At 46.6% G+C, this 13,159-nt stretch overlaps 1 protein-coding gene across 20 annotated transcripts in view; it reads right to left on the bottom strand.

The window, feature by feature from the left end:
- The window catches only part of KALRN (kalirin RhoGEF kinase), a 646,553-nt gene that overhangs the window by 421,237 nt on the left and 212,157 nt on the right, over positions 1 to 13,159 (bottom strand). For all 20 annotated transcript variants that reach the window (XM_060298164.1, XM_030858647.2, XM_060298165.1 and 17 more), the window contains exons 4-5: positions 8,483 to 8,675; positions 4,598 to 5,110 (exon numbers count right to left, since the gene is read on the bottom strand). In XM_060298164.1, coding sequence (XP_060154147.1) covers positions 4,598 to 5,110; positions 8,483 to 8,675 — 706 coding nt within the window. The remainder of the gene's footprint in view (positions 1 to 4,597; positions 5,111 to 8,482; positions 8,676 to 13,159) is intronic.

Genomic DNA, 13,159 nt, shown 5'->3' with positions numbered 1-13,159 from the left:
GGATGTGTGCCACATGAAACAAGCACAACATGCTGTATAAACTGATGATAAGCATAATTCCAATACTGGAAACCCACTGGATAGCTGTGTTCATTCTTTCACAGGGGCTTCTCTTACAGGAAGTGGGACTATACTCTCTCTTTCCAGACGGGCTTTGGGCAAGATTAGAGGGACTCCCAGGTAAACACCAGTACAGCCTCCTTTATTCAGAAGCGAAGTAGACAAATGTTCCTCCATCAGTTAAGTCTAGTTATGCCCAGAGCCCTTCTAAGCACTTCTCCTTCCCTACAAAGACTGGAAGACTGTGGGCCTCCCCCAGTTAGAAGGCGGATGGTGCGGCAGCTTTGGTACCTTCTGATACTTATGATTGGCATTGGCACGTAGATGGGCAGCAGGAGGTCACAACGGCCGGCATCAGGATGACAAGGCTGGGTTTCCTACAGCGCATGGGAGGTAAACTTTTACATCTCAAGGTCTCTTCCAGTTCTACCATCCTAAGATGTGCCCCAGGCACCCAGGAAGGGGGAGGAAGCTAGGGAAGACCCTCCACTGAGCAGCACCCATCCTTTCCTTTTCCAAGGGGCCATCTACAACGAGTCTACTTAATGATGCTTAACACCACAAACTGCCCCCTAATGGGAAAGAGGCCTCCCTTCTCTCCTGAAATGGGATGTGACTGCAGGGCAGACACCTTCATCACACAGGGTCCACTGCAGCACTGGGGGCAACTGGCTGTGAAATGGAGCTGCAAAGAGAGCCATAATCTGCGCCTGACTAATGAGGAGGGACTGGCCTGCGTTCTGTGAACACAGTGGAGGACAGGCCCATTAGTTACAGACCAGAGGGCACAGGGCACAGGGCCCAGGGCCCAGGCAGCGGTGCACATCTTCCAACAAAGTGCATTGTGCGTTACTTGAATCACCTCTGAATTACCCAGCCCTCCCCCAAATTGCTCATTAAGGCTTTCCTGTCATTCCTGAGCTGCAATATTCCCCTTCTCTGAAAACCCCCTAAGCACAGAGGCTGTGCCTAGGACAGCGAGGTGCACACAGCAGACATAAGTAATAATAAATAGGACTTGATGACAACGTGCTGCTCCAAGACAGAAACTCTGGCTCACTCATCTTTATCCAAGTGCCTTGTTTTGGGCTCATGACAGCTGCTCAGCAGAAGTTTATTAAATGAATGAGTGGCCTGCTTTATGAATTAGCTGCAAAACAGCGTCCCTCCTCCCTAAATGTTTAATTGGGAGAGAGAAAGGCTCCTTCCCCGCCACCCCCAAGATGAGGGATGCATGCATAGGGTCATTGCGGAGGTCAGGGGAAGGTGGGGAGGGATTGTTTCACTTCCCAAGGCCAGCTGGTAAATGGGGAGCACTGACCATTATTTAAGGCCTGGGAAAGAAGCTGTCACCCACAGGGCCAGAGGGGAGACGCTGTGCCCACCCCTTTACAAAAATAGAAGCTGGGTGATCATCAGACTCCTCCAATTGCCAAGAGCTTCCCAGATCTGGAATTAAAGGCCTCCGACAAGCCTCCCACCAGAGAGGAGGCTAAGACGTGGCTCATGCGGGAACTATTTCCTCAGGCCCTTGTTTAGATGAGGATATGCACACACGACTCTTACCCAAGCCACCACCCTCCTCACCCCCTTTCCAAAACACCAAATAAGTCAAGGGCTGAGGCACTTAGCTCTGCACAGATATTTTAAATTAATCTTGAAGCAATTTAAAAGGACTGTTTCCTCCCCTGCCCCTCACCCAGCACATTTCTGTGGCAGCCGGGTCAAGCCTGAGCAGCATTTTCGCCACTGACTCAATACCGAAATATTCCTGGGCTGCCCTCTTCCCATCGGCCTTTTACTCCCTCTGTTTTGTTTTAGATATTCTCTCCCCCACCCCTCCCCCTCTACACACGCGCACGCACACACACACACACGTGCACAAACACACATGCACATACACGTCTTTTTAAGGTATGAGCACAGATCCTAACTTACAGTCCATGCGCAGAATTCAGGGATCATGGATTCGAACAGGGAAAAAATATGCCTTTATTTTTACTCACCTCTAACTAAAATAGAGCATCCTCTTCAATTATGAACAGAGGCAACAAACTTCATTAATGTTACCAATACTTGGGCCTCTGACATCAATAGAAACACACACATTCTCATGTCATATCAGGGCTGTTTGTCCTGAAATGTCAGTTACGGTCATCACTACTTCAAAATTATGGTAGTTATAAGACTTCAAGTCCATCTTGTTGTTTCACATGTTCCTAAAGAAGTACATATGTTGCTATACTTAAAAATTTTAATAACTGTACTTCAAAAATTATTTTCCAAGCCTGTATGTTATTTTGTACATTTACAAATATTATTCTGAGAAGGGGTCCATAGGCTTCACCAGACCAAAGGGGTCCAGAGCACAGAAAGGTTAAGGGCCCCTGCTGTCATATGAGCGTTAGAAGATGGGATCTGAGATTTTCCCTAGAGTCATCATGGGCCAGGGGACTCAGGGGCTAACCAGCAGCATTCAGTGGTAGCGTGAGGCAGACCCTAGGAGTGGTGGCATAGTAGGGTTATTGGATAAGAGCTTGGGTGGGCTTTGGAGACAGACAAAATACTGGCTCTGTTCAACTTGGGCAAGTCGTTTCATCTCTCTGAGTTTCCATTTCCTCCACTGTGAATTAGGAATAATAATATACCATACAATTCTCACGAGCATGAATTGAGAGGACATATGTGTGGCAACAACTACTGCTTGGCTGGCTGGCACTTGGCTGACTCTAGGTCAGCCTTCCCTACCTTGGGGCTTCTGGGGCTAAGGTATGTTATGTTGTTTTGTGTTGTTTTGTTTTGTTTTGGAGATGGGCACTGTCTGTGCCCTACGTTGGCTTCCCATTTCCTGAACTTGAAGGATGCAGTGAAGCGCCTCAAACTCAGACACATCTAGGCAGACCTAAGTCCCCTACCTCCTCTTCTGTCCCGGCTCACTGAAACAGGCACTCAGGCCAGGATGCAAAGCAGATCTCCTGCCGCAGAGCAGAAGAGACCTCAAGTGAAAAAGAAATGTTCCAAACCCTTCCAACATTGGTCACAAGAGCCAAAGTACCTGCCTCTGGGTCTGCAGAGCAGCTGGCTCCTGACCTGGTGTCTCTCCTAACTTGGATATGAGATGGGGATTCTGTAGTCCAAGTGCCCGCAACCCCAAATCCAGGCCAGGCCAGGGTCAGACCCAGGCTGCCCGGCCACTGGGCAAACAGCCCTCAGGAAGGCCAGAGGAAACCTTGCAGCTCCTAAAGTTGTGCAAAAACTCCTTTACATGCATGTCTCTTCCAAACTCTGGCTTAAATGATATTCAAAAGTTCTGTTGTAGAAAGGGGCCATGTACTCTTTTAAAATTATACCTATTGATTTTCATGTGATTATAAATGATAAAAGATTGGAAAGCACAGAAAATTTATGCAGAGAGATTAAAATCAAGCATAAGCCTTGCCCCTAGAAATCAAAACTATTAATATTGTGGTGAATTTTCTTCCAGCTATACTTATGCTAGCACACTTACATAAACTGGGATCATAATTATATCATTTTATATCCCGATTTCATCACTTAAACTACCTAGAGACATTTTCAACATGGGCTCTTAAAAGACACAAAACCATTATATCAGACGCTGTCTGTAAAACTCACAGGTTACTGAGAGTCATGGTATTCCTACGAGTGGTATTGTGCATTTAAATGTGTTATTCTCAGAAAACTGGTAGGAGAGCCCCTTTCACTCTTCTTAAAGTGCATGTAACAGTAAACTCTCTTCTTTAGCTTGGAGAGCATCTAGAGAAGATACATTTGCATTCTCAGCAAAGAGGCACTGTATGGTATTTTCCTTTTTCACTTTCTCATATCTCCCTGATAAGGGGAAAGCTTTGAAAATTCACTGCTGGAAAAATATCTTGCTCGACAAAGTGTGCAGCAGCTGAGGGAAAACCTCCAGAAAGAAGTGGTATGGCAGGAAGAGAGCCCTGGACTTCAAATGGAAGACAGCTGGATTCCTGTGTCAAGTCTGCCATTGTGGCCCTGAGATCAAATAACACCCACCACCAGCCACCTCAAAGGACCAAAAAGGGCTGCGTAGACTAAATAAGACTGTATGCGAAAGTGCTTTGTCAATAGTCAAATACACTGCAGGGCAGTACCCGCTAAGTCATGTTGTTGTGGCTGGTAACAGCATTGTCACTCCTGTTGCTCAGCCGGCTTGAACTACGCACGGCACGCCCTGAGAGGGGCAGTGTCCAATAGTGCAAAAGCGTGGACTCTGCAGCCATGCTGCACCTCCTAGTTTGGCCGAGTTATTTAGCCTCTCAGTTTCTTCATCTGTAAAATGGGATGATGATAATACACCTACTTCATAGGACTCTTGCCAGATTAAAATAAGTTAATTTACACAAGGTGCACAGAACAATCCCTGGCACATAATAAACACTCCACAAGAGGAGCTTTAAAAGGTTGGACTAGCAGTCTCCGTCATTCTCCCTAGAAAGCTACGTATGCCCCCCACCCCAGCCCTGCTCAGGTTTGGCCAGTACCCTCCTACCTTTTCAGCATCCTGCTCGAAGAGCCGCAGCTGGAAGCACTGGTCCAGTTTGAGCTTGCGCACGTGCCACATCTGGTGCAGGTGCTGCCGGGTGGAGTGCAGCTTGTCCAGGAGGCTGGTGATCTTGGGCACCAGGCTCTGGAAGTCGGCGCTGCCCGGGATGCAGTTGCGCCCTGAGAAGCCGTCGCTGCAGCGGATGCACTGCAGCAGCCGCTGCCCCTCCCGGTCCAGCTCCTCCACAGGGGCCTTGAGCACCTTCTTCTTGAGCTGTGTGTGCTCGTCGATGAGCCGCCGCGAGCCCTCCACGTCCACGGGGAACTCCTTGCGGGCCAGCATCTCCTGCAGGTCCTCGAGGCGCGACAGCAGATGCACGGCACTGTTGAAGAACTCCTCCAGGGAGAGCCGCAGCTCGATCCACTCCTCGTGGTTATAGTCCAGGGAGCCGTCAAACTCCTCTGTCAGCTGGGAGGGGTCCACCAGCTTCGTGAGGCCCTCCACGGACACCATGCTCGTCTGGATGGGCAGACACAGAGAGGGAGACTCAGTGATGCTGCGGCAAGTCAGGGGAAGACCCCAGGGCAGCCGTAGGCAGAAGAGAGAAAGTCAAGGGGAAAGGCCAAGATAAGTCCATATAATAATGACCACAGCCTGCCTGGGAAAGGGCAAATGGGAGAGCAGGCAGCCCCCTGGTCAGCTAAGATTGGCAGTTTCAAAAGACAGGCTTACTGGTTCAAAGAGCCTCTCCGCCTGCTCACCATTTGCCATTGAAGGGAAGACTGCCTTTATGTTCCTACTGCTCTCATCTTCCTCCTTCCCATCCCCAAGTCTGCCACAACACGGCTCAGGATGCTAGAATCAGAAGCTGGAAGAACAGACTGAATCTAATTTTAGGGGGTCTAGTTCTCAATAGCTTTAAAACCTAGGATATCCTCATGGTTGGATTAAGCAGTGTGGGTCAGTCTTGGGCTGCAAGGGTCTCAGAGGCGATCTTCCTGCCTCTTCCCACAAGCAGATGCCCTTCTCTGATGCAGTGAACTCGGGTGGCTCGGGGGACAGGGAGTCTCTCTCTCTTGGAGAGCAGAGTGGAGAATGTTTGTCTCCAGGACACAGAGCAGCAAATGACGGCACAGGCAACCACCCCGACGTACCAAGAAAGATTGTTTCTTTCCTACAGGATTTCTCGATTCTCTCTGCTGGAGAAGGAGAGGCTACTAGAGAAATATCTGGATTCGGGGTCCAGCCCTACACTTACTAATTGTGTGAACCGGGCAAACTAAGTTCGCAGAGCCGTTGTTTCGTCCTCTGTCTAATGGAGGTAATAATGCTTTTCTCCTCGGGCTGTGCTGGAATTAAACCTGACGGTGTGTAAAGCGCCGAGGGCACCAGCATGGAGCACGTGCTCAGCCCCTGTGAGTGCTCATCAGGACGATCTGAGGGCTGCATCCTTACTGGAACCCTTAAAAGCAGTTCGTCTCCCTCTGTCTTGCTGCTCTCCGGGCATCGCCTCCTCTTCTCCCCCTTTTCCTTCTATCTCCTTCCAAAGGCACAGGAAGGAGCTGCCTGTGTCTGAAACAGGGGTTCTCAAACTCATCAGAGTCCCTTGGGGAGTTTAAAAAAACACTGACGCTCAAGCCCCACCCCTAGAAACTCTGATTTAGTTGGCCTGGACTGGAGCTTGGGCAGGGGTGATTTTAAACGCTCCTAATGTGCAACCAGTGGCACAAGCCTCTGCTGATCCAGATCCCTGCAACTCAAAATGCAGCCCTCAAACCAGCAACATGGGCACCACCTGGGAGCCTGTTAGAAATGCAGGATCTCAGGCCCCACCTAGACCTTCTGGGTCAGGATCTGTTTTTAACAAGATCCCCAGGAGAATCTGCGCATTAAACCCTGAAAAGCCCTGTGTTACAGCCCTTTCCCCTTTGAATTTGGCTCAAAGTTGACCACTTCCAGGAAGTCTCCCATGATTATTCACTAACTATTCATTAAGTATCTGCCATTGAACAAGCCTGGACTCTCATCTCTGTAGCACCTACCATCTCGGTCTGCACTAAGTACTGCATCTGCTCTTTATAAAACACTACGTCATAAATATTCTTCTGAGTTGGAAGCCCCCACCTCTGTCTCCTGCTCTTCTTGTTTAGGAGGCAAAGACAAGCGTGCTCAATTTGGGGTGAAGGAGGTGCAGGGAGATGGGAAATACTGGGCAGCTAGGCTGAAGCAAAAGTTTCAAGACTTGGAAAGATTGTTTCCAGTCGCTTCAGCTAATAAATTTATAGGCCTGTTGTCACCGCTTCTGTACAAACAAACCAAAAAATACACAAAGCATTTATTTCCCTACAGGACTCCTAGCATTGGGAAGGGGTTCTGGGGGAGCATGAGAGTTAACTGTTCTTACACCAAGTCAAATTTCTCGTGTTATTTACACAGAGAACTGCTTCTCAGGTGGTCAGGTTGCTGTGCTCACAATCTTTTGGGGCCACCACCCCACACAAAGGCGCTCCCGGCCCCTGGAGACAAACGTCCAGAATCAGAAGTTGCTTCTAGATTAAGAGCAGGTCTGCCTTTCCAACACACACGTACACAGGGTTCGTCCTCTTGCAGATGGGGGCCAGAGTTCCGAGAAAGGAGAACAGCTCGGATTTGGCTGGAACAAAGGTTCCTAAATCATTGATTTAATGTGTTGTCATTAAAAATTCTCAGGGGACACATATGGCCTCTAGAAAAATCAAGTTAAAAAACATGTTTTTGCTGAGTATAAAATACAAAATTGTCAAAAGAAAGTAGAAAAACATAATCCAGCCACCTCAAATAAAACACTGTTAACCATTTTCATGTATCTCTCAGTCTTCCTCTCCATATACTATACTCTTAAAAACCAACTTCAGATTATATTGCCCATACTGTTTTATAAAGTCTTTTTCTTTCATAAATTAAAAAAAAATTGTTTATTTTATTTATTTATTTTTGGCTGTGTTGGGTCTTCGTTGCTGCGCATGGGCTTTCTCTAGTTGCGGCGAGCGGGGGCTGCTCTTCGTTGAGGTGTGCAGCCTTCTCACTGCAGTGGCTTCTCTTGTTGTGCAGCACGGGCTCTAGGCGCGCAGGCTTCAGTAGTTGTGGCACGTGGGTTCAGTATTTGTGGCGCACGGGCTTAGCTGCTCTGTGGCATGTGAGATCTTCCCAGACCAGGGCTCGAACCCGTGTCCCCAGCATTGGCAGGTGGATTCTTAACCACTGCGCCACCAGGGAAGCCCTATAACTTGTCTTTTTAAAAACAATATATCATGTGCATTTTTCAATGACACTATTGTTCTAAATATGATTTTTAATGGCTTCATAGTATTTGTGTATTAATGCTGCCCAAATTAATGGATATTTAGGATACGAACTATACATATGTGCATGTATAGACATGCATACATGTAAATATTTGTGTATACATATGTGTATATTATTGCAAAAAACACTGTGATGAATATCCTTGTAGACATTTTTTGTTTATAGTTATCATTAGTTCTTCATCTTTCTGTTTTAATTTTTATATTAAAAATATTTTCCTAGAAGGAGAATTGAGAGATCAGTGGATATAAACTCTTTTTAAGGCATTTGACCCAAATTACAAAGTTGTCCCCCAGAAACAATTGCTCTGATTTATACTCATCAGTAGTAACAGGACTGCCTAATGACTCTGTGCCCTTGGGACAATCGCAGGAGCCTCTTATTCCTTCTGAGACTCTCACTGGCAAGGCCACAGTGGCCAAGGAATCCTGAATTATCAGCCCCTGACATGTTGGGGACGGTAGGAAGGTGGAGAAGTGCAGGTGAGAAATGGGTGGGTGGCAGAAGGGGAAGGAAAACGGGAGCTAAGAGAGAGGTCGGCCTCACCTCGAAGATGAATTTGGAGCTGCCAAAGTTGGTCTTCTGTTTCTGCCAGAAGTTGTCGGGTTTGATGATGAGGGCCACATGGATCTCGGCTGGAAAGGCTTCCTGCAGCGTCTTGAGGAGGGGCTTGATGAGGTCCCACTTGGAGCCTCGCATGTCGATGATGACGGTGAAGCCACGTTTGCACACGTCCTCACTGTGGGGAGGTCAGAGGTCAGGCACGGTCACTCTGGGCCACTGAGACTTTGGAGTACACAGTCAAAAAGCATCTGGAAACCTGCATTCCTCTTTATCTGGACCAACCTTCCAACTTCACACCAGGTCTCCTGGCTGCCTTGCAATCCAACTCAAAATGTACTGCCTCAGAAAACCTTTCGAGATTAACCCCATCTGACCAAGGTCATCTGCCTTCTCCCAGCACTTAGCAAGTAACTCAGCTTTCCCTGTAGTCAATTGCACTTGTTGGGACGTTTACAGTTTCGGTATTCACTATTATGTTTGATTTTCTTTTAATTCTTGTCTCTCCCTCTTGCTCCTGGGTTGAATCATATTTTCTCCATTTGAATACAAGCTCTCTAGAGTCAGGGATGCTGCTGCCCTTAGATCTGCGATGGAAAGTCCTTGGCATGAACGCTGTCCTTCCCCGGGCCCACATCAACGGCAGCCACTGCTATGCTTTACCACTGAACCCAACCTGGGCCAAAGAATCTTTTTCAATAAAGGGGTCTAGGCCAATTCTACCAATTAATTAGAGATGGTACACAAGGTATTGATAACATCATTGTATTTAAGATGTATTACTTGTAGTTCAAATTGTATGTCAACTTTGAAAAACTAAGGTTGCCGAGCCACGCTGATTACTCTCAGATGGCCACAAGGGTGGGACTGATTAGACAGTGGATGTGGTCCCATTGTCTCATGTACTTCCATTATAAGAGTCAGGGTATAAGAAGGCACATTTCAGGAAGTTAAGACAGGGGAGACTACTCTTGAAATCAAGGCCAGATGAAGTGACAGTGACCACCTTGAAAACCAGAAACTAATCGGGCTAAGTGAATCAAGGCGTTGCGACATAACTTATTAAGTAGCAAAGTTTATTTAAACACTTGGGACTTTATAACTCCTAAGAATTGAAAGAAAAAAAAAAAAAACAAAGATCAAAACAGTTATAACACCTCAATTTGGAAGAAAGTCTATGTTTTGGTAGTTAGAGGGCTTTCCTTCTATCCTTCATTTATTTAACCTGTGTATTTATTTTCTAACTCAAAATGGACTTTGGTTAATTCACATGTTTATATAAATACTGGTGTAGCATTTCCTTAGGTTGTTTGGCTTAATTTCCTATTACCCAGACTGTACTAGCTTAAAGCCCTGTGCATGTTGCATGCCCCACAGTCGTGCACCGCCACCTACCAATCGCTTATAGCTACTGGAGGTAAGGCCACAATGGGAGGATTTAGGCTACAAAAGGAAACAAAACCCTGTTTCAGGCTTCATTCTCAAATCTCAGCCAGTGATGAAAATGTCACAGACTTTTGAAGAGACCACAGCTCCTGTGATTGTGCGAATGTCTCAAGCATAAGGCAGCGTACTGGGCCTCCCAGTTACACAGGAAACTCGCCAGGTGAGGAGAGACACTCTTTCCATTTCTTCTTGTTGACACAAAGGATTAGACTCAGCAAGGCGGAAAGCTGAGCCTTTTGTTTCTCCACAAATCCTATATCCCAAAGGAAAGGAGTTACCTCTTCTCCTTCTCTGACACTTATTGAGTCAGTAAGTGGCCAGGGTCTTCCATAAATAATTCTCTCTACCTTATTGTCTGAAACCAATGTGCCTTTTTCTTAAATTACAGAATTTCTTTCCCATTATGAGAAAATACCCAGTAATTATAGAAAAGTTAGAATATTCAAAAATCTGTATACGAGATACTAATGGTAGGGATTTATAATACTCAGGCCTATTTCCTTCCAGTCTTTTTTGTACATGTAATTTGTATACCATATAGTGTTCTACCTTTCATTGTAACACAGAATTTTTTCTCATGTCTAACATTTCTTTGAAACAGTTATATTTAATGACACATAGTCCATCTAATACCTACACCACAGCTTTTTTAAATCATCCTCATTATTGCTTTACAGAAGGGCACAGCAGCTTATATATCTACCAGCAATGCTGAGAGTACCCACCGCCGCCCCTTTACTGTATCCTCATCAGCACTGGTCACTGAATTTTTTAAATCTTTGCCAATTTTCCAAGAAAAATATGGCATTACATTTAAATTTGCATTCCTTTGATTACTGGCTATAGCTTATTGGCCTATAAGAATTTCTTCCGTGACTTAACCTGACCATTTCTTTTACCTATTTTTCTATGGCAGTTTAATGGCTTTTCTCACTGAGCTTAGTTTCATTTAGCCTGACTCACATTTGTTGCACACGCACTTATGCCAGGCACTGCACGGTAACTGTGGGTCTTCCCTTCCCTTAGAGATGACCGACTTCCTTGCTCACCTGCTCCTCAGGCTCCATCGCTGTTACCATAATTGTACTGACATGACGAAACCCTGTCCCTAACAACAAAGAGTCACTGTTGCTACCAAGAGCTGGAGCTTGACTATCCCAGCATCTAAATGTGGTCATCAGGAATAGCTTACACTCTATTAACGAATGACTTCTGACAACTAAAAGAGAAATAAGGTCCTAATTCTCTCTAGGAAGTTCTCACTAGCTCAGGAGATGGGGAAAGAGGCCCAGGGGCTGAATGCTGAGAGATAACCTAATTGGCATCTTTCTGTGAAAACAGCTAATCTACCAAGGTGCTTTCTGTGTTTGGTTTGAAACAAGGAACATAGCTGGAGGAGGGAAAAGAACTTTTCATCGCATACTTATTGTGCCAGGGATGGTGGCTGGGCACTTGACATACGTTATTTCATTTTATCCTCATGATGGATAAACCTGGCATGGTTATCACCATGTAAGAGATGATGACACTGAGGCACAGAATTTGCCTAAGGTCACATGACTGGTAAGTACCTAGCACAGAGTCAAAACCACGACCACTGACTCCAAAAGCCCAAGCTCAGGTCACTATATAATGTGACCCACCATGTTGCCACTAGGTGTGGTCTTTTTGTGACTGGGTGTGGGGTGAAGGGTCATGATGAGGGGACGAGATTAGGGAGCTCATAGGAGATGGGGGAAATTAGGGCAAAGAATCCAAGTGGATGACCTCCACTCTGCAGTCTGCACAATCACAGAAGCAAAAGAGCATGGCATATTCAGAAAGTTCAAGTAATTCACTTTGGTTTAGGCACAGGGGCGAGAGGCAGAGTGATGAGGAACTGCTGTCTGAATGCTTCAGAGAGCCCTACTCTGGGCTCCGACCCTCCTCTTGCACACCCTCCCCCCAGGGAACGAGGACACTTGACAGAAAGAGACCATGCTGCCCCCATCCTTTTCTAGACCAAGTTCCTTGTACCCGAAACCCTAAAATTCTCAGCTCAAAGGTCTTTACCTGCTTCCTTGGCCCATGTGTGCCTCTCTCCCAAGTCCAATTCCTCAAGGGTAAGGAACGCCACCAGTATGAGCACCTCGGCCTGAGGTGTGGCTAAAACATGCATGTGCGAGCCGGGAGTCCACGTGCACGCATGAGGACCCCCGCAGTGGGAGACACAGCTGGGCTGTGAGAAGGTAGGCAGAGCTCCCTGCACTGCCGAGTTCTAGCATGGAACCCAGGGGTCCAACAAACCTGAATCTGAAGCTGGCCTCCTAGGTCGCTGTGAAGGTATGTTTGTCAAGGTGGCAGGGTAGAACACATTTTATCTAACAGTTCGTTAGCTTGCTGTATTAATTTTCAATATTTAGATATAGGGTACGTGGGTTTCCATTTGTACTCCTGCCCTGCCTGGGCATTGCAACGGTAGAAGCAGGGCTTCCAGAGAAGAGGCAGGAGTGGAAGCAGGCCTCAAGTCAGGACGCTCCTTGTACCATGGCAGAAGCGGTGCATTTATCCTAAGGGCAATCAGGAACCACTGAAGGGTGTCATTCAGGGATGGAACGTGAGCAAGTGATTTGGGAAGGTTACCCTGCAGCTGTGCAGAGGGAGAGTAAACCAGGGTCAAGCAGACTGAGCAGGAGAACAGAAGCAGAGAAACCTCCTCCTTTGGACTAAAATGCCTCTTAAGTGAAGTCTTCCTTGGGCCACCCGATTTATAGCTGCACTGTCACCTAGCACTCCCTACCTCCCTTCCCTGATTTATTGGTCTCTTTAGCACTTAGTACCATTCGGGTCATGTATTTTACTTATTCATTGTCCATTTTCCCTCACTGGAAAGTAACCTCGATGAGGGCAGGGCTGTTTGTACTGATTTCACTACCCAGTGCCCACAGTGCCCGGGCCAGGCTAAGACTCAATACACTGAGGAAGGAGGAGTGGTAGTTAAGGGTATGGAATCTAGAGCCAACCCTCCTCGATCTGAATCCCGGCTCCATCATTTACCTATCAAGAAACCTTAGGCAAGTTACTTTTAACCTCGGTGCTGTAAAATGTGAATAACAGTAACTACATTACAGGGTTACTTTAGAGGTTAAATTTGTTAATACCCATAAAGCACTTACAATGGTGCTGGGCACGGATCTGTACTACGTGAGTCTTAGCTGCTGGAGGAGACATAGTTGG

The sequence above is a fragment of the Globicephala melas genome, chromosome 4 (genome assembly GCF_963455315.2).
Source record: "Globicephala melas chromosome 4, mGloMel1.2, whole genome shotgun sequence".
In the NCBI taxonomy this organism is placed as follows: Eukaryota; Metazoa; Chordata; class Mammalia; order Artiodactyla; family Delphinidae; genus Globicephala; species Globicephala melas.
This window is presented reverse-complemented; position numbering and strand designations above follow the sequence as displayed.